Genomic DNA, 23,265 nt, shown 5'->3' with positions numbered 1-23,265 from the left:
CAGAGATACTCCCATCGAATGCAATCTCTCTGCAAAGCCAGAAATCAAAGCCGATACTACGATCAAGCCGCAGGAACCGGCCATCAAGAGGCGTAGACTTCCGGAAGAGTTTCCTCCTCTTACAACAAAACCCGTCACATCTTTAATTCGGAATCAGAACTATCCACAACATAATCCTCTGTCGAGGGTGACAACGACAATATTGAAATGGATGATAGCAAATCCGACAAGTTGATTTCGACTGTACAGGGTGATCCGAAAAAGCCGACGACCAAAAATTTCGATCAGGTTGAAAATTCAACTGAGCAGGGAACTAGCTCCCCTCTGCATGCGAGTGCTCCAGAACACCAGAAAAGTATACGTTCCACTAATTGTCGTTCGCTAGAAAGAAAAGTGGGTTCAATTCACACGTTAGCAACCTTCGAAGAAGCCAACTTTTCTAAGGTAGTCAACCTGGCAGACGGCATCAAGATACATCCTTCTTTGGTTATAGGCACTAGGTCCAAGCTCATGTTGAGGGAACAATTCCCCCACCATACGTACACACTTGCTGAAGACAGGCAAATCAGAGCCGTCTTCAGAGGAGTCCCCGAATACCTGGAGACCGCTGACAGTGACGTAGCCTTGGTGGAAAAAGGTTTCCAAAAATCATCTGTCAGCAGGATAATGCGAGAAAATCGACCATTTCCTCCTTTGATTCACATGAAAATCAGGGATCTTCTCAAAGTCATAGTTGAAGTTGAGCCACAATATCAAAAGACACTGGTAGGGCAGTGTCACCGATGTCAGCGGTTTGGGCATTGCTGGCGGAACTGCCTGGCCATACTCATCTGCGTCAAGTGCGCTGGCAGGCACCTTTCAGGTGCCGTATTGACTGCAATGATTTCCTTTTATATATTTATAGATGAATAGACGGAATACTCATATTCGATAGTATCAATATTACACCTTTTAAACTTTCAATGTTACGAAACCTACTTTCTTGAGTCAACAACTCAACTCCTGAAAACTGCAGTTCCTGTTATGTTCAAGGATCAATCAATCCGAATCTAATTTTGGTATGGAATCATTCCATTCTATATTAGATCATTGTTCAAATCCGAAGCGACATCGCGATGATCCTCAATTCAATGAAATCGCCCCTCTGTGGCATGAGTCGTTCCATTATATCTCTCATGTTCATCCTCGACAATCATTCCTACGCCGGATGACCGGCACAAGGGCTCTAGCAGACACCGTCATTTGTTCGACTAATGATTGTCCAACAATGAGGGCATGGGGGAATTAAACCCATTGACAAGTTCTCTCACAAAAAAATGATCACGGAACAATTCTTTTTTTTTTAGTAATTCGAAATCCATTCGTTCATATAATTGAAAATTCATACATTTCCAAATAATTTATTTGATTGATTACTGCTGAATTTGATCAAGAATACCTAAGGTTCGAAAACTACTTTCTCAGCTGATACCACAATGCACATTAAATTATAGAATGTAGTTATCCGGCAGGCAAATATTCATATTTTAATAACGTTCGTATCTCTAATGATACAATCTTCTGACCTATTCAGATTTCTTGCAAAGCATTGATACACAACTTTTTCGCTTAGGGAAAGAGATGGAGCTTTCATTAGTCAACATGGTCTGTATTATAGTCTGGGTCACAAGATCCTTTTTTTGGACACCGAAAATTATGATTCAGGGCTCATTGAATTCGGAATGACCTCTAGCAACTTATTGAAATATTTCAAGAGGGGCTCGAAAAAATTGCAAAAGTTATAAACAATTCAGTAAAAAATAGGATGGTTTGGTTTTTTGCGGAAAATATTGAAGATATCCGAAACTAAGAAAAGATTTTTAAAGAGGAGGAAATTTTCTAAAATAAAGTGTCGCCTCCCGGAACTCTATCACCAATGTTTATAATTTTGATTTAGAAGTGAAAATAGCGCTAAAAGCGGGCGATGCGCGTCCCTCACGCGCTGACCGATACGGATCTTTGAAAAATAACAATTATTTTTGAGCCATTGAATATCATTATTGAGACAAAAAAAATCACATACCTTCTAGACACTTGAATAAACGTAATTTTTTCCCGTAATTATTTTATCAGATATAGTTAATTAACTAATTTTCACATAAAAATCCTGATAATTTTTAAACTAAAAACCTCAAATTTTATTCACTCCTTGGAGCTTTTCTTGAAAGCCTCCAAAAAAGATTCCCTTTGTAAAAATTGGAAAATCTTGATTTTCCACTTTGTTATTAATAATCAAAGATGGTAAAAGGTGAAAAATTCAATTGAAGCAATGCACATTTTTTCTATTATTCAGATTCAGATTTATTTATTCGTATTCAAAGTTACATAAAAATTATTTTTCATAATTTTTAGCTCTTTTTGTTTGAAAAATTGTTATGAAAGAAAGGATTGTATGAAGATGTTTGAATTTTTTTGGGGAGATTTTTATCAGTGATGAATATTATTATTTAAATAAAAATCGTTTCTTGAAAAAAAAATGTTATAGCTCAATAACGCATTTGTTGAATAATACTTTTTTTTACTACTAAATATGAATATTTAGGAACGATTTTTTTTAAATCAGAATTTCTATTTTGCTTTGATATTCTGAAAAAAACTATTTTTTTAATTTATATATTCTTTATGCATCTCATAAACAATTTGTTTCAAACAAATTAACTTTTATGAAAAATATTAAAAAACTTATAGAAAATAGAGAAAATTTTTTTTCCACATAAAGTGACAGACATGGTTGTTTTTATTTTTTGGTAGTATTTAAAAAACATATATCGTAAAAATTAATCCGTTTGAAACAAATTGTTTATTGGATAAACAAAGAAAATATTAATTAAAAAAAATCCTTCTCAGAATATTAAAGAGAAATAAAAATTATGATTATTAAAAAATCGTTCTTTGATATTCATGTTTAGTAGCAAAAAGAATTGTTAATCAACAAATGCGTTTTCAAGCGATAACATTTTTTCTCAAAAAACGATTTTGTTTTTGAAAATCATAACATTCATCACAGAAAAAATTTCAAATATAAACAATACATTTGTTTATAACAATTTTATATAACATATAGAGCTAAACATTGTGAAAAATCATCTTGATCCAACTTTAAATAATAAAAATATGAATAAATTTGAATATTGAAAATAATGTTTATTGCTTCAATTGAATTTTTCACTTTTCAACGTCTTTGATTATTAATAAAAAAGAGGATAATCAATTTTTTTCATTTTTCAATGGGAATCTTTTTTGAAGCCTTTCAAGAAAAGCTCCAAGAAGTGAACAAAATTTGAGGTTTTCAGTTTAACAATTATCAGTGTTTTTATGTAAATATAAAACTTGTAAAAAATAGTTAACTTAAGTATATCTCAGTTAACTTATATGTCATACCTGAACATTGATAATGAAGGTTCTCTCCAGAAATGTTTCGAATAGTTTTTACAGACAAATGCACTGTTTTTCAGTTAATTTACATTGAAACTTTCAAATTTGGCGTTCGAAGAATGAAAACCAACATTCAACAAACTGTTATTCCGTTTGTATTTGGTCTATAATCACTGTACACCTATCATATTTTCGCATTTTTTTAAACTACATTCTGCTGGAAAATATCTATTTTCGATAAAATACTCACTTTGTGAATTGTTTGCGGCTATTTTTCTCGAACAGAATAAAACAGAAAGATCTTTCAAACGATGTACGAATCACCCCCTATTCCCTATTAAAATTCCAAGGGTTGTTCACCCCTCTGCTCCGGAGTTGAAGTGACGACACTGTAAATGGAAAAAAAAACTGTCCCCCTCCTAATGAAAATCGATCTATCTGAGCGATTTTTCGAATTTGCTAGATTAGTACCCAAAACCTCCAAGTCAAGTTTTCGATGGCCCACCCTGTATATGTAAATACTACGCCCAACGATTTCATTATTTTTTTATCTGATCAATATTGAGATTGCTGAAGAGAGTGCTGCTGCTGAAGTTTAAAGTACTTCATCTACATCATGATTACCTTTTTTTAAATAAAACCAATTAATATAAAAAATTTGTTCAGTCATTTTATTTCAAATTCACACTCCGATATATTTGACCAATGCCAATCGAACAACTAGCAATAGATAAAACCACTCGTCATACGGACCCGTAGTTTCATCAGGCTGGTTACTCTCATGGCATCACTAAATACCAAATTTTTCGTTAAGAAATGGAAATTTATTGATGAAATTCTGAGATCTTGTGGTACTACTTTATTAGTTGAAAACCTTTTACGAATGATTCGACAAGTATTGACTTTTAGAGAATACTTTATATATCGAAAGTTGCTAAGAATTAGACAATCTGCCTACTTCAGGACCTATTTTCAAAGATACTTTTGTCACCTTCGAGAAGGGTGACATCCACCTTTCAGTACACAAGCCACCCTCGGTACATATCGTCTACTTTGAAGTAGAGTGTATGAAGAATCCAAGTCTGAATTTTCGTGAAAATCGATGCTGTTTGGCACATTAATCAGTATCTCCGTATTTCACCTTCAATGATTGCACGAGTAGTGAACGGCTCCTCAAAAAATTCTCAACCGAATTGGATGTGGATCTGTGACTGTAACAAATGACTGCCGACAATAAAAAGCGAACAGGGATTTCCACTCACCCTGATCGTCCTCATGTGCTCTTTCTTCGCCGCCCTGGAGTAGCCGCAAAACTTTCTGCGGATCCACTCGATTATGTACCACAAACTCTTGGGAGTCGGAATGATGTTGAAAGGGACGGGCACGGTGCCGCCTTCCTCGAAGTAACTGATCCAGAGTTTGCTGCGAGCGAATTTCCATTCGGAGTCCGCACGTTCCTGAAGAAATTAAGCAACAGCCGTCATGTCAAAAATATGAAATGAAAATAATAGTCGATACCTTATTTGAAAGGTCATTCAGTTCTGTATTCAATTCCGTAACATTTTCGACACAACAACGAAACAACCATAAGTAACGTGTGATTTATTGTATATACTCACCGATATCAGCTGATAGGAATGATTCATCATAGCTATCAGTAAGTTGAGAAGAACTACTATATTTATAACAGAATATGTACCGAACATCAACATTCCCCAAAATCTTGTGAATATTTTTATTTCGTTGAGTTCGAAGCTTTCCAAGTCTATCAGACCAAAAACTGCCCAGAAGAGAGTTTGACTTGTTTCAAACAAACTGGAACAAAAATAATTTGTCAGTGATATGATAATAGTAGTAATTATTCATTCACTCAAATCATCACAATAGTATCACATACATAAAATTCTCATTTCGATAAATAGGAGGGCGAAAAGGAGAGAAGTTCAATATAGTTGGTCTTCCACTCCTCCATGAGAAAGTTAAACAATATTTTGTTGACACTTTTTAATAACACCTAAATGTATGTTGACTAGTGTAACTAATTGTGAAAGTATAGAAAAAACAAACAAACAAGAGTTTTTCATCAGGAAATATGAGAACATCTAATTAGGCTTTGTTCAAATTGAAAGCGGTATATTTTTAGGAGACATTTATTTTTGGGAAAGAAAGGTGTGGGCTTTCTACTCCTCCATGTTCACTCAACACTTTGAATTTGATTTTTAGTTTTCCAATTCATGAAGTTACAGTATTTCCAGTGCCCTAGATAATTGGAATAGATTTAAAATAGATTATACTTTTTTTATAAAGATATTGAATGATACAGTAGTACAGAATAATACAGAAACTGGAACAAAACGAACAGAAAAAACATAAAACATTTTTGAAATGGTTCAAATTTTTATATAAATTTGGCTCGAATTGTTAAGATTTGTTTTCTGAACCATACAATATTTTTTGTTATTGATGTGGGTTATTGTTAAAAATGTTCTATCCAAAATTTCTGTGTTTTCGAAATGCGCAGGAATTAACGCTTTTATGTGACGATATGCTACCAATAAGAGGCCTAGAAGTCTGTCCCATATATGTTTCGGAACAAACGATGTATGGAATTTTGTACATGGTGTTCGATTTTTGTTTATTCAAAATAGGACCCATTTTATTATATAATTTAGAAATAGTTGTGACATTTCTTTTAGAAATTACAAAGTTATTATGTCGGAATACATCAATTAATTTTCGTGTGCATTCTTGAAAATTAGGTAATGATTTATGAGTAAAGGGCTATACTAGGTTATCAAGTTCATTTTGGGAGGTTGAAGACATTGTTCTTTTACAAAAAATTAGTCTATTCACTAAATATTTGAGATAGAAATTTCATTAGAATTTTTCTCCGCTTAGAAAAACTTTGGTTTTGAAAACTGAAATTTCAATTATTCTGTTTTTTTTTTGGTTTTATCACTTCACCTCACCTCACCATACCACACCTCAACCAACTCGAATCGACTCGACTCGACTCGTCTCGTTTCTTCTCGTCTCGTCTCGTCTCGTCTCGTCTCGTCTCGTCTCGTCTCGTCTCGTCTCGTCTCGTCTCGTCTCGTCTCGTCTCGTCTCGTCTCGTCTCGTCTCTTCTCATCTCATCTCATCTCATCTCATCTATTGAAATACTGGAGGATGTTGTGATTACTTTTTTTCTTGAAATCATCATATTTTTTGTTTTTCTGCATAAAAAATTAAGTAGCGTCCTCTAGGAGACGAGTGATGCAACACTATTTTCTCATCAGAAAATACCGAAGACGTGTATATTTACGTAAATTTGCCCAGCCTTTATATCTTGTTGCATTTCAGAAATTAATGAGTGGTGGGGGCCATTTACTCCGCACTGTATATCGTAATATCCAAGAGAAATGAACCGCAATCACAAGTAACGCTAAATCTCGTTCAACAAACTCCATCTTCCCGAGTCCCATTAGTCTAATTAACAAAGTTGTTATCAAATGGGGAGTTCAGCAAATAAAAAAAGTAGTTAACATCGGAATAACCTCCGGTCGATTAAATAATTATTAGAATTACTTAGCGAGATTAGTTCCTGCAGCTGAGTCGATTTCTCAAAAAAGGCAAGAATGTTACATAAACGAGAATGTTAGCTTGTTATTAGGATCTACTTAACCATTAACTCTAACTCCATTGCAAGTTGCGTGCTAATGTACATGTAACTTGTATTTAATTTAGTGAGGAAATGAAGGCCCTCAGAAGTCGTGTTCTAGTGCATTGAATGAAGTTTTATCTTAAATTCATCAATGGATGTGATCATTCTGAAGATTTTAATGATAGTGAATGCAATAACAGAAGAGACTATGAAATTTCTTGTTGATACCAATAAACGATGCGAATAGAAGCGAATGAAAATTTGGGAGAATAGTTCTCAATGAAAAATGAAAAAATTTTATATAAGAATTTCCTCGAAAAAATGTTTAAGGAAATGAGTAGATCAGAAATGCCAATCAAAGCAAACAGTGTCCAGAAGCTTTCGTGTACCAATAATAGACAGAAGTGTTTCCATCTACTGCAGATCTCACCAGAGGTAAAGAGCAGGTTCATGTTTTCAACTCCCCTATACTAAGTTGAACATTTTCAACTCTCCTATCCTGAGAGAGTCCTATGGAACGATTGATAATAAATACTTCCCTACGAAATAGTCCTTCACTGAGATTCATCTAGTCGAAACTTCACAATTTTTTTGGTAAAAAAAGTTGTAAGTTCAGTAATTGTTTTACACAAAAATTCACCTGAGTTGCCTTCTACTCACCTTATGGACCAATATAAATCGTACACTTTGTAATAGACAAGAAAAATGAACTGAAAAATTCAAATGATAATCCTGATAATAACTAAAAAAGAAAAAGTTCGTATAACTTTATTAGATCATAAACTGGAGCAGATTGTGGAATGGTAAGAAAATATTATCATCATATTGAATTATTTTTATTGCTTTGTAAAATATATCGGAATATCGGAATATATATATATATATATATATATATATATATAGTAAAATAGATTAACAGGATCTCTCAGTTAAAAAATCAAAAATCAAACTCTGCTTTACTTTGCCAAGCTTTCGTTTCTAACGTGAAGCTTCTTCAGGGTAGTAAAAATGAGCGAAAAACAATAAATTGAACATTGAATTGACGAGAAAGTTGTACATGTATAGGATTTTTTTGTGATTACAACTTTCTCGTCAATTTAATGTTCAATTTATTGTTTTTCAGGGCATTTTTACTGCCCTGAAGAAGCTTTACATTAGAAGCGAAAGCTTGGCAAAGTAAAGCAGAGTTTTTGATTTTTGATTTTTCGACTGAGAGACCCCGTTATTCCTTTTGATTTATATATATATATATATATATATATATATATATATATATATATATATATATATATATATATATATATATATAAATCAAAAGGGGAAAATTCGTGGACAAAACACTCAAAAAATGGGGGCAAACCGCGGACACGTGTTTCTGGCTATTGGCCTCATCAGCGCGGTGCAGCCAATTGCAAAGATGGACAACAACTGGTTACCAAAAATGAAAAACATCACATATGCACGGTGTCACCAACAGGAGCTAACCGCACATTTGTGGTTTCAATTAGAAGACCCAGCATTCCCAGGCATCATCTAACATCAGTTGTTGTCCATCTTTGCAATTGGCTGCACCGCGCTGATGAGGCCAATAGCCAGAAACACGTGTCCGCGATTTGCCCCCATTTTTTGAGTGTTTTGTCCACGAATTTCCCCCTTTTGATTCATATCAAACACACTCGATAAAATCTATATCTTTGTATATATATATATATATATATATATATATATATATATATATATATATATATATATATATATATATATATATATATATATATAATTTAAATTTATTGAGTGGTGGATTTTTTTGCCAATGAATAACTCAACAAATCATACTTACAGTGGAAATGAGTGAAAAACAAAAAAGTTTAACATGTATGGATTTTTTGGATTTGACAAATGTCATACCTTTACATAAATGTCATTTTTCAATGGGCATGATGATTTGATAATCTTTGAGTCTAGAGAGAGTTGATTGATACAATTTTCATTATTATCATCATCATGTTTTTTGTTGTAGTTCCAGTAAGTTACTGTATATACTGCTGAGATTATCAATTTCAAAAAGTCGAATGTGATTTATTACATTCCTTGTTGACCTCGATGTTTCGCTGTAAGGCACTTGCCTCAAGGCTCTTCAAAACCAATCTAGGTAACATTATAATGAATGGATTGTGTATTTTTCCTTATAATATTATCCAGGTTGGTACTGAAGAACCCTATGGCAAGTGTCTTACGGCGAAACATCGATGTCTACTAGTGAGATGTCTACCATTTCAAATTTATTTTTATGTGTATTTTTTGTAAGGCTGATACAATAATATATATTCAACTTCTCTCCGAGTATTTAGGCAAATCAGGGTCATAACATTTATTTTTGTATTATTTCTGTTCGAAGCATAGGTCCCAAAACTGTCCCTTATAGTACACCCAATTTGCCTTTAGATAGGGAATATATCTCCAATTTTTCTTCGTCCTATCAAATATCATTATATCATCAAAAACACCCTGTTACCTTTCTTCATCCTTCTAACAGCCAAGAAAATATAACGTCTTTGTAAAATATACTCACTTTGAAAATCGCCTCCATATGGTACAGGCATTGGAATCAGGCTCTGTTTGATTACGACTCATATGATCATCACCCTCATGTCGACAGCGGGTTCTTTCTGCATCCGCATAATACCAGAGGAGTTGATTTAGACCTTACAAAAAACCAGTGATTGATTCACGTGTTGATTTTAGGAGCAAATAAGTCAGTATCTTCATGAGAAATATTTCGAGATAATCATGTGTAGGACTTTTTTGTTTCCTATTAGTTTCGTGAGGTAAAATACGTGGGATGTTCAAAAAATAAGGTAAATGTTGAAATTTCGCAGATTTTTTAAAATTTTTATGTTGGTACACTCATCTCGAACATATGTTCAAAGCTGTTCAGCATGTTTACTTTGATCAAATGTCAAGGTTTTGCTCACTGTTTTCTTCGATTACCTCAGCGTAGTGTATCAGGAGTTCTTACTACATGATCGTACGACCAACAAGGAGTACTATCTTGAAGTTATGCGCTGCTTGCGAAAAGCAGTACGGAAAAAACAATTCATGACGATGATAATGCACCTGTTCACTCGTAATTGCTTGTTGGTAATTTTTTGGAGATCCATGAAAAACGTCGTTTAGCGACGGTTGAGATGATAAAAATCAAATTGCTGAGAGAGGTCGAGGACATACCAAAAAGCGCATATCACAACTGCTTCGAGGATAAGAAAAAACGCTGGCACGAGTGTATAATATCTGAGGAGAACTACTTTGAAGGGGACAAAATAAAAAATTTTTCGAGAAAAATCAGAATTCACCTTATTTTTTGAACATATATTATGTATATAATTTGGTTTAGACCAAACTTAAAAGCCATGTTTTGTGGTTTTGAAGATTTTTCAATAGGGAAAACTAGTTTTTTTCATTAATTTCCGTAATCCCTTTCACAATTAACCCATTCAGCTATTTTCAGACATTCCACTTGAGAAACACATTATCAGGGTCAGGTCTTACTATTTCTATTCTCAAAAAAGTAGAAACCTATATTCTTTGTATCTAAAACTCGAAAACATACATAAAATTCAAATATTTTTTGAAAATTTTCAGGTAAATCTCTAGGACTATGTATTTCTTTGAGTTTTGTATATTGAAGTATTGTTTGAAAACTAATTGCCATACTTATTTTGCTGTTTTTCTGCAAATAAAAATTCAGAAAAAAAAATTTCTTATAGTAAGGCATGGTTTTCTTGTGTTTTTTGTAATCCCATTTTTTTCAACTTACCACATGAAAAGGCGAATAACACTAAGACGAATAAAAAGAAAAACTTCATAATATCCATCACCATTCTCGATAATGACACTTGAAGTGGTCCCAGATGTGGATTAACGGAGAATATGTACACCAGCTTCAGAGAACTGTAAAACAAAAACAATACGAGTTTGGAAAAACATATCATGAATTTCATCGTTAATATACAAAATGGTAACATGAAAAATGTTCATGAATTTTTTGACAATTTTCATGGTCCTGAAGTAACTGAAGTTATTATCATGCATGGACGCATATACAGTCTGATTCACGGTGGATGGCACATTAGACGTTTCTGGTGAACCAGACAACGGATCACTTTGAAAATTTAATGGAGGGCATATTCGGACATTCTCTAGCTAACTAAAATATTTTCGACAATGCGGTGTTGCCGCTTCTATTAGAAAGCAGTAGCAACTTTCATTTTTCAAATGGAACACTCTATATATAATATTATTTTTGGAATCTCCAACAATTGCCCGACAACTTTTCTTGATATTTCCCTATACCTATCTGTTACCGTTTTCGAAATAAAAATTAATTTCAATTTTTTTCTTCGAAAATCATGACTTTTAAAAATGCCGATATCTTTCAGTTAAGATGTACTATGATATCGAAATTTGGTTTGGAGTTGGAGGTGATACTTGGACACTTCCCACACGTCAGCCTAATCTCCGTTACTTCAATACAGGGTGGTAAAAAAATACAGTTTTTTCGTTTGCTTGAAAAAGTTGCTGAAATTTGATTATTTTAAATGGAACACCCTGTATATTATTAAAAATTCGGAAAGCTGCTGAAATTTGCTTTCTTTCTATGTATATCATACCTATTCCTAACTAGTCAAGTTTCGGACTTATGAACATTTATTTGTGAAAATGTCCCTTCAGAATGGTATTTCCATTCGGTATTTGGTAAGCAGGCCATGATTACTATTTGACAGTAGCGTTGTGACATTCTCCTAATAATATCGACATTTTCGTCACTTCAGAAGTTGCAAATACCTTCAAAACGATGGAACAAAACTATTCAAACGAAGTTCTTATGAATTTGTTTATTATTTTTGGACAGTGTGACAAAATTATCAGCAGAACATATCATGAATTTCATCGTTAATATACAAAATGGTAACATGAAAAATGTTCATGAATTTTTTGACAATTTTCATGGTCCTGAAGTAACTGAAGTTATTATCATGCATGGACGCATATACAGGCTGATTCACGGTGGATGGCACATTAGACGTTTCTGGTGAACCTGACAACGGATCACTTTGAAAATTTAATGGAGGGCATATTCGGACATTCTCTAGCTAACTAAAATATTTTCGACAATGCGGTGTTGCCGCTTCTATTAGAAAACAGTAGCAACTTTGATTTTTCAAATGGAACACTCTGTATATAATATTATTTTTGGAATCTCCAACAATTGCCCGACAACTTTTCTTGATATTTCCCTATACCTATCTGTTACCGTTTTCGAAATAAAAATTAATTTAAATTTTTTTCTTCGAAAATCATGAAAGTTCAATGAAATGTATCCGAATCTACCGCCAACGAACCTCAAGAAATTTATACGAATTCAGAACAATTTCAATGCATTTGGATCAACTTCAAAAGCACCAAGAAACTTGCCTCGACCCGTAACTTTCGAAGACAACCAGATTAATGTCTTAGCATATTTTCACGCATTTCCCGAGTCATCGATAAGAAGTGCTGAAGAAGATTTGGGTATAAAATATTCATCGGTTCAAAAAATCTTGCGAAGACATAAAATGCATGATTATAAATTCACCAAAATTCAAGCAATGAAGCCTCAAGATCCTCAACAGAGAGTAGAATTTTGTGAAATGTTGTTGACACGCATTCAAGAAGATCCACTTTTTTTAAATAAAATTATTTGGACTGATGAATCGAAATTTTCGAGAGAAGGGATTTTCAATAGAAAAAATCGTCATTATTGGTCCAGTGAAAATCCTCACGTCACAAAAGAAGCCGGATTTCAAGAAAAATTTAGTTTTAATGTCTTCTGCATGTTGATGGACAACAAATTGAGGTACGTGATATACGAGGAGTCATTAACATCCAGAAGCTACCTGAATATTATGGAGAATACTGTAGACAGTTTCGTGGATAATCTGCCACTCGAAGATTATCGAAACTGTTGGTACCAACTAGACGGAGCTCCTGCACATTGCACAAGAGAAGTGAGCGCAGAACTGGATAGACTATTTGACGATCGGTGGATGAGGCGCTTGGGACCATGGAATTGGCCAGCGAGATCACCCGATCTTAATCCATTAGATTTTTATTTGTGGGGAATGTTTAAAGGAAAAGTTTACAAAATAACCGTGCGTTCGAGAGATGAATTGTTAGAAAGGATTGCCCAAACATTTGAAGATTTGGATCCCAATGAAATCAGATCTGCCACCACGAAAACAGTCAACACCCGCATTTTAAAGTGCTTGGAAGTGAACGGCCAGCGATTCGAACATATTTTGAAATATTCCACATGATTGTTTTACTTTTTTATAATTATTCATATCAATATTTCCAATTTCAAGTTTCTTGGTGCTTTTTTAAAGTTTATCCAAACATATTGAAATTGTTCTGAATTCGTATAAATTTCTTGAGGTTCATTGGCGGTAGATTCGGATACATTTCATTGAACTTTCTACATGTTCTGCTGATAATTTTGTCATACTGTTCAAAAATAATAAACAAATTCATAAGAACTTCGTTTGAATAGTTTTGTTCCATCGTTTTGAAGGTATTTGCATGTCGATATTATTAGGAGAATGTCACAACACTACTGTCAAATAGTAATCATGGCCTGCTTACCAAATACCGAATGGAAATACCATTCTGAAGGGACATTTTCACAAATAAATGTTCATAAGTCCGAAACTTGACTAGTTAGGTATAGGTATGGTATACATAGAAAGAAAGCAAATTTCAGCAGCTTTCCGAATTTTTAATAATATACAGGGTGTTCCATTCAAAATAATCAAATTTCAGCAACTTTTTCAAGCAAACGAAAAAACTGTATTTTTTTACCACCCTGTATTGGAGTAACGGAGATTAGGCTGACGTGTGGGAAGTGTCCAAGTATCACCTAACTCCAAACCAAATTTCGATATCATAGTACTTCTTAACTAAAAGATATCGGCATTTTCAGAAGTCATGATTTTCGAAGAAAAAAATTGAAATTAATTTTTATTTCGAAAACGGTAACAGATAGGTATAGAGAAATATCAAGAAGAGTTGTCGGGCAATTGTTGGAGATTCTATTCTATTCTATTTGAAAAATCAAAGTTGCTACTGCTTTCTAATAGAAGCGGCAACACCGCATTGTCGAAAATATTTTAGTTGGCTAGAGAATGTCCGAATATGCCCTCCATTGAATTTTCAAAGTGATCCGTTATCTGGTTCACCAGAAACGTCTAATGTGCCATCCACCGTGAATCAGCCTGTATTTATTTTTCAATGAACCATGGTTCAACATAAGTTGCAAGCATGGTAACGGAGCATTCAAAACAAAAAATCCAAACTGCTGATGAATTCACATGCTCCAGACAAAACTATGTTGTTATGTAAATAATCGAATACCCTTATGAAGGTGCATGGTTCAATATCATCTTGAGAAAATAAAAAGAAAACATAATCCTAATACACCTGAAATTGATAGTAATTTTTTGCCACAGGTCAGTTAATGATAATTTGTACAAATAACATAAACCAATCATTTTATTGAATACACAACACTCATGCACATGAAAATGCTACGCATTTTCTGAAACTGAATCCGGAAACGTACATAAATTGTTTAATGGGCGCTTATTGAAGTTTCCTTGATGTATCTGACTTGGTTTTACTTTTCTACTTGGTCAAGACTTTGGTTTTGTTTAATATGAAGATATGAGAAGATAATTTTTTCGTACCGTCTACAACAACTTTTTGTTTACAAATCTACCTCTCAATTGTCTTTTATACGGGGTTCAACAGGAAAATTGACACAAACATACTATAAAATCAAATGAACAAGATTAACAATAACAAACGTTTTAAATTAAACTTCCGCAGGAACACTCCCTCCCAGTGATGAAATCTTATTCATCACTATTCTTCATGTTAATCAACATCTAGAAGACAAAGTTCAGTAACAGGTCTTCTGTATGTACCAATATTTGTTTTTATATCGACTACTTGTACATTGCCATCTGTACTTGGATATGTTGCAGTCACTACACCTTTGGGCTAAGCGTTTCTCAAGAGTTGGCTGTTGACTATAATCACCATGTCTCCAACCTTGATTTTTCTTGTGGGTGATGTGCACCATTTTGTTCTTCTGGTTCATACCGGCAAATATTCTTTGATCCAACGGCGCCAGAAATGATCAGCAAGCAATTGAGATGTTGGCCATTGTTTCCTTGTGATCAATTCATTTTTTTCAAACTTTCCTACAACTTGTGCTACATTTGGCTTGGAAATCACGGTATCGGCATTGATCCATCCAATGATGGTTTTTGAATCCGTCCAAAAATAGTATGAGTCAATTTTTATATTGTGACTTTTTTTATGCAAACTCAAGCCTAAGAATTCGAAGGTAGACAACAGCTGCATATGCCTGGGCACTTGCATCACAGAAAATATGAATCTGAATTTCTTCGGCTTCAAAAATATTGGAATCATAACAACGAGGAATAGACAAAGTTGAGATTTCTTCAATATTTCCAACCCATATTCTCCATATTTTCATCATTTCTTCATTCAGTTCATCATCCCATCCAATTTTTGAACACGCCACATATCCTGAAGAAGTATTCGAGCAGCTATTGTGAAAGTATTCAGGAAGTCAAAAGGATGAAAGACTGGCATGACTCTTTTCAGTACCTCCCTTTCTGTTACGTTTATGACAAGTAACATTTTGAGGTCTTCGGAGTCCCACTTTACTGAAAAGGAAAAAACATCTTAATTTTGCTTCCAAAATAGTCCTAAAATTCTTGCCGTGGGTAAAGGCAACTCCTTTTCTAGGTCCATATTTTTTTCTCTGAAATTTCGAAGCTCTTCTGGTATGTACTTCAAAACATCTTTGAAATTACTAGGCCAGTGAAAATCATAGCCGTCATTTCATATTTTTGCGTATTTTTGTCATGACTCCGTTTGTCTCTCCACAAAAATCTCTGTGCATGCCTATCCATAGATCTGATTTAGATTCTATGGAACATATCGTGAATATCTGCAGTCACAGCTATATTTCTCTGCCTGAATTTGAAGATGATGCCAAGTAAGGAATTCAGCAGGTCTGGACCTTTCAGAAAAACATCATTGATACTAATTCCATTTGTGTTCGCTGCTGCATCAAACACAAAGCGTATTTTTCCGGGTTTATTAGGATTTGTTACCGTGAAATGTGGCAGATACCAAACGTTCATAGTATCCTTTGATACCTCCTCCGCAGGCAACATTCGAGCACACCCTTTTTCTGAATATTCACTTATTTTATTTTCGTATTCAAGATCAAAATCTTCGTTTCTGTTCATCTTTTTCTCTATGGATTTTAATAGGCACAGGGCAGTAGGTTTATCATTTGGTAAAGTTACATTGTCATTTTTCCATGAAAGTCCAGTTTTCCATCTGTTTGCAGCTATCCTTTTTGTCGTCTCTTTCAAAATTTTAGAGGCTCTGATTTCATCTGGATGTTGTAATGTTTTATGATATTTTACACCCGAATTCTCAATTTTGAAAAATTTTTCAACTAGTTGGTCCAAATCGTCATACTGATGGTTTATAAAAAAGGAAAATTCTTGATCTATTCGTCCAAAATACTGTTTTGTGTTGTTTCCATGCACAACCCATCCCATTCGATCTAGATGAAATAGGTTGGTTTTTTTCTCCTCCTTTCCTCCTTCTATCAATGATGAGATCAATATTGTCTTGTACGATGAGAATTTGTGGTTTCACACAATGCATAGATTCGATATTTACTTGTAGAAGATGATTCCATTTCTTAGATAGACTTTAAGAGTTTATTGAATGCACAGAAAGAGATAAATTATGGATAGTTCTAACATCATTTAAATCGTACTCAGTATCTTCATTCTTTCCTCTCATCTTCAAACTAATCTTCTTCACAGGACATAGAATTTGTCCAACTGAGTCTCAAACTTTCTGTTGGTCCAGTAGCACCTAATTTCTCAGCCAATACAGCATCAACCATAGTCACCGTAGAACCCTCATAAAAAAAAACATAGGTGTTGATTTTACCTTTGGGGCCAGTTAATTATACAGGAGTTATTCTCAATAAAACTTCAAACTCCTTGATCCTGGCGGAATGATGGCAGACTTGCTCTTCGGAGTTCTCCAGTACTGTTTCAGGTTCTTTATGTAACAAAGGATGATGTTTGTAAAGGCAGCCATTAACATCACATGTTTTCTTGCTTTTACAAAGTTTTGTGTGATGTGATGATCGTAAACAACTGAAACATACTTCATTTTCTTTCACCCAGTCCCAACGTTTCTCAACTTCTAATTTTTTTGAAGTTGTGGCACTTTTCTACTTTATGTCCGTCTTTCTTGCACAATTTACATCTAAATGTTGGTTTATCTGGTTGAATGGATGTAGAACAGATATATCTCTTCTTTTTATCCAGTTTCTTTCAGTTACAACGTACATTATGGCCTCACTTATTTCTTCAAGCCAAAGAGAAAATTTTACAATTGTGACAGACTTTTTCAGACGTTTCAATTCCACTGTTTGTTTTCCCCATTCTATTTTTAAATTTGTGATCAATTTGATCCAAACCAAAAGGTTTGGATTCAACAAATATTCATCACGTTTTAAATAAACTTCGCACAGTAACTGCCAGATTTTTAATTTTATTGGAGAAGTCTAAAATATTGTCTAATCTGTCTTCTCTCAAGTCGGAAATCCTCCTCACACAATCTATTAGGTCTTGTATAATTATATCGGGTCCACCGAATCGTTTTTCCAGTGTATTGATAATTTTGTCGACTTCTCAAGTAAAACTGAGCAAGGCGTTAACAGATTCACTGGCTTTACCTCTTAGACATTTTTGAAGTCGCACAATATTTTTGTCATTGGAAAATCCACAAATGTTTGTTGTTTCTTTGAACTAATTAACGAAATTGATCCACTCTCCAGTTCCTTGCTGAACGACTGTCTGGCCATGAATTTGTTTAGTTTCTGGTCTTTCGTCATATATTCGTGGGATAAACTGTGGAGTTGCATTTTGTCCATGTTATCATTTGTTGATTTCACCCAATTTTTAATGAATGACTCTTTACTAGTTTGCGTTTTCGTTTCTTCGTCTTGTTTTGAATAAATGGATACATCACGGCTTTCAAGTTCAACTTGTTTGAAAATAGCTTCTTATACAGGGTTAAACAGGGAAATTGACACAAACATACTATAAAATTAAATGAACAAGATTAACAATAACAAACGTTTTTAATTGAATTTCCGCAGAAATACTTGAGAAGTGTGAACTGTTGCCACTCTAACCGTCTCATCTCACCTAGAATGCATATTAACAATACGTCCTAGCCGCCATTGAAGAGGATGACAAGATCTGTCCTAGATAGTGACTAATTGCTCGATTTTTAGAGATGAAGCAAGAACATCTGTCCATTATATTCATTGTTGAAGTGAATATAAGTACTCCTGTTTCCAACAACTCTAAAAATCTTGATGGATTTTTTGGAGTAGTTGGCAACGATTGAGTTTACTAAGATTAAGGTGAATCAATATTTAGAACGGCGTTCAGAGGTTCTAAAGTTGAAAATGGCCTGGTTTGGAGCAGGAGGGTCACTTGTATCACTACTGAGAGAGGTCGTGCGTTCAAAATTGCTTTTGTTTGACACAAAACAGTTTTGAATTTTTCGAAGGTGAGTTTTTGTAACCCAAAAAGTCGATACAAATGCGTCTTACCGATTTCACGTCATTTTCCCAGAGACCACCCATATTTGGCGCTCCAGGTGGTAAAAAATGAAAACTCATAGATTATTCAGATGCTGAATGTTTATAACAATTTCCAAAACGACATCTGAAGTTAAATAAGAACAAGGCTAAATGAACAGCTTTTGTTGCCAAAAAAACAAATAAGTATATAATAATAATAATGTGTCTTTATTCTGTCAATCTAGGATACATATATATTTTTATACTTTTGGAACATTAATGATCCTAGGGCTGACGTCAAAGGCGAAGTTCAAATATATAGTGGAATTGAAAGTCACAGTATTCTGGAAATGACCTCTGACTTTATGTCTCCAACTGTCAACTACGAACTGCTTTATAAAGTACTGTTCCCGAGTAGAGAGGCTGGATTCTTCGGGAGAAGGAAATATTAATAGCAGATAGTTGTTCTGTGATGCTATTAAAATCCAAACACAGAGGGTTGGCACATGAAGGATCTATATTATAAAGAACATCTGCAGAATTGATTGCCCAATTATGAGCCTCAAATCCACTTTTTCCAAACAAGGCGGTCAACTAAATTCATAGTAAATGTTTTCGTTCTTAGTACTTCGAAAGCACTAGTAGATTCATCTCAATATTCCTCAGCTAATTTTTGCAATAATGTAACAGCAAGATAAGGGGCTGATGTCAAACCAAATGTTACAGTCAATATTTCAAATCCATTAACTGTGCTGGTACTCTTGATGATGAGGTGTAATCAAAATTTGCCTGTAAATTTTGCTAAAGCACTGAAAACTACACGTTTTTGGTTGAAATGCTGTCAGGCTTCACTACACATTAATGACAAATATTAAATACTTCATCATTTATTTGGTATGTTTTTATCATCAATTTTTATCGTATACTGTGAATCAAAGTATTCTTCCAGAAACTTAATATAATCTTGATTCAATTTGAATCAAGATTATATTAATTTTGGGCATGTAACGCATCTCTCCGGAATATCATCATCATTCTGACTCACACCTCGGAGTATGTATTTGTGGAATTGTTTCCTGGCTTCGTCTGCAGGTGGCGCACTGAACATCCTACTGAATCAACTGCAGATATAATTTATGACTGACTGAAATTAATTTTGTTTGGTCGGGATACTCAGTAGGTTCACTACGTCTGAAGTGACCTGCCCGGTACTGATGATGGGGAAAGTATCCTGAAACCGGTCTATCGATTAGTCGTACCGACCAAGTGGAATTAATTCGTGCTTTTTATATGCAGGAAGTAACCTGCGACGAATCTTCCATATGGAATATGTTTCACAGGTGCCTGACGGTTTTACTTCTGCATTCTGCGCGACATTAGCTGAGTTAGTTATTGTCTTTCCATCGGGTATCTGCCACACGTACCTACGAAATCGTAGGTCCCATGAGAGACAAGGGGTAAGGTGATTTTCACCTGAACTTTGGCCATGTGATGCACCTCTCCGGTCGTGTAGAAAATTGCATACAATCTGATTTGCTGAATTCTAGAGATCACATATCCAATATGATATGAAGTTCCTCGGATAAACTGGTTTCAAAGCGTTTTAGTTCTGTCTTCTTGAAAAATATCTTACTTAAAATTTCACGAGCATTTGGGTACGAAAACACTATAACGAGTTTAAACTCTCATTTGCCAATGATCCGACGATTGACTATAGATTTTCTCGGGGCAAATTGTTTTTGCGAGTAGTAGTGTTAGTATATCTGATCAATTTGGATTTTTCCATGAAAAATCTCATATTGTTCGCATTTTCAAAAAGATAGTGTATAATTGAAACCGGGCCGGGCGTCATATGGAACACTCACAACTGAAAACGCATTGAAAGTAGGTGAAGATATTTGTAAAATTATGTTTTCGATTCTTTGATTCGTATTCAGTTTCTCCCAAAACCCATGTGGAAAAATATATGTTTTGATAAATTCATCAGTGTGATGAATTGCATGAATTGATAGTCATAATCCATGATATAGCTAGGAAAGGATGTGAAACGAATCATGTTACACAGCATTTCGAGTGTGAACAGATATTTCATTATTGGGCATACTGACAGTGACTTTCGGACAAATAACATTCACATGTGGATCGCCAAATTCATCACCAAATCCTATTAGTTCAGACTCGACATTACCTCGTAAATTCTAGCTTGACATGTTACATTCAATTTTGAACTTGGATTCGAAGCATCAAATCGACTGTATGTAGTATATTTCAATATACTGGACAAATTTTATACGAGCAAGAGAGTTATTGGGGTGACTGATTGATATCGTTATTTGCGAAGGGAAGTTCAATTAATAAACTGGGGAAAGTATCTGATGAAGTTAATCGAAATTTTACCATTTTCTTCTGAGTAATTCACACACCAGTCTTCGAATGAATTCTGAATTAGTTTAGAATTTCCATTTGCAATTTGAACTAAAAATATGTAGATGCCTGTTATTTATATTCGTTTTGTGCAAAGGGACCTGCTGAGATGCTCGTAAAATAAATGAAATGGAAAATGTGTAGAAATAAAATGTCCAGATGTCACTTTCGATAGTCTTTATGATGGTTTACGAGAATTCAATTAAGGTTCATATATTCGTTTTCAACCTCTCGCCTTAGCAATGGCTACCAGACTTGATCCATTTACACAGAGCTTTTTGAAATGCACTTGTTAGGTACCTGCTGAAAAAATATATATGAACTTTGAGTTTTTTCATTTTTTCTTGGCGACAGTTGATTTCTGATAATGCTTTCAATGAAATCATTATGAATGTGGTAGTTGAATATCATTTCAGCTAACAATTGGTAATGAATACCAATTGAATTATTCAATGAATGAGTGAAAAGTAAGCAACTCCAGACTGTTCAAAGAAATGTGGTTTGTAATTCAATATTTCACATTTCACAAAAAATTTCAGCAATATATGAATCCAAAAACTGAAAACTAGTGGATTTTCTAATTTTGTTGTCTTCATCAATAAACATGAATAAGATCAAAGTTGATTTGTGTATATTGAGCCAACTATCTATTTGTTCCAAATCAGCTTTAATTTATTGGTGTATCAATTATGAATCTTCATTGATATACATTAAAGTTGTAACATCAGCAAATAGTACAAATTTTCCAAAAAGCTGTAATCCGAAATATAATTAATTTATATGAATGACAAAGAGTAATGGTCCTAATATAGATCTTTGGGGTACTTCACGAACAATGATTTTCAATGAACTTTTTTTATTTTTCAAACATTTCATGCATTGGGTCCTATCACATGAATACTTTTGAAACCATAAACATGTAATAACCCTAATACCAATATAAAATAATTTGTTCAATAAAAACATTAACTCTAATACCAATGATAATTTGGTGAATGAAATTTCATGATGAACAGTATTGAAAGTTTTCCGGAGTTCTAATATCAAGTCTCAAAGTGGATAGCGTATTCTATTATTTTGTCCGTGAAACCAACCCAAATCATAAATCAGACTCAACAACCCCGAACGAAGAGCAATCTTGTGCAGGGTATGCTAATGGGGTGGATTGTAGCAATGAATACCCTGTGTATGCGGCATGAAATTTATGCAGCAAATTGTCAACGACAGTCACGATTTTCGGATATATGATATAGCGTTGTAAATAGAGGGATCAGAGACGAAATGGCCATTCATTTAATACATAGGAATATTCCAGATGATGGATGATATATGAATGGAGAACAAATTTTAGTTTTGTTATCTCCAGGTTGTGTTTTCAATCATGGGATTGCGGACTGTATGGTCGAGGAATGATACGATATTATGTTGAATCTCGGTAACAGATAAATTTGTGACAGTTTATTCAATTCAAATTATGTCAATCAATGAATCATTAATGGAATTTCATGAGCTACACCTCACGATTTGATCTTCACAAACTTTGTTATCAAAATATATCACGACATATTTCGCTATCGCAATAGCTTTTACGTAGTGACTAACATACTGCTTTTATTTTTGAAAGATATGTCAAATTATTTGAAAGAACAATTCGTTCAGGCCAGTCTCAAATCACCTACACTATAGATTAATGGACTGACACCTATCAGAAAACAACTACTCACCTGGCTAATACCACGAAGGGTGTTAGATTATATCCGACAGTGTGTTCCAATTATTGGAACACATTTGCAGACCGGTTTCGCGCTGTGGCCACTCGTCAGTGCATGGTAGTGTCTATCATCAACATAAAGTCGATAATTTCCGATAATTAAAAATCGAATTCCTTTCGAGTATCGTTCTTCGAACTAGGCTGAAGCTAACGATAAACAAACAACAAGTTTGTCATTACCCCATCTACCTATGAACGAGGTAACCAACCGCATATCCGAAATTTAACCAATCGATTGCGGCATTTGTA

At 34.1% G+C, this 23,265-nt stretch overlaps 1 protein-coding gene across 3 annotated transcripts in view; it reads right to left on the bottom strand.

Annotated features, from left to right (window-relative positions):
* Trpgamma (Transient receptor potential cation channel gamma) overlaps positions 1 to 23,265 on the bottom strand; it is a 369,660-nt gene that overhangs the window by 51,719 nt on the left and 294,676 nt on the right. For all 3 annotated transcript variants that reach the window (XM_074169989.1, XM_074169988.1, XM_074169990.1), the window contains 4 exons: positions 10,878 to 11,011; positions 9,633 to 9,765; positions 5,034 to 5,229; positions 4,677 to 4,871 (listed from right to left, as the gene is read on the bottom strand). In XM_074169989.1, coding sequence (XP_074026090.1) covers positions 4,677 to 4,871; positions 5,034 to 5,229; positions 9,633 to 9,765; positions 10,878 to 11,011 — 658 coding nt within the window. The remainder of the gene's footprint in view (positions 1 to 4,676; positions 4,872 to 5,033; positions 5,230 to 9,632; positions 9,766 to 10,877; positions 11,012 to 23,265) is intronic.

The sequence above is a fragment of the Leptinotarsa decemlineata genome, unplaced genomic scaffold (genome assembly GCF_025532065.1).
Source record: "Leptinotarsa decemlineata unplaced genomic scaffold, Ldec_3_MD MMD2_P_RNA_scaffold_6, whole genome shotgun sequence".
Classification (NCBI taxonomy): Eukaryota; Metazoa; Arthropoda; class Insecta; order Coleoptera; family Chrysomelidae; genus Leptinotarsa; species Leptinotarsa decemlineata.
The sequence above is the reverse complement of the archived record's forward strand: the minus strand, read 5'-3'. Positions and strand labels throughout refer to the sequence as shown.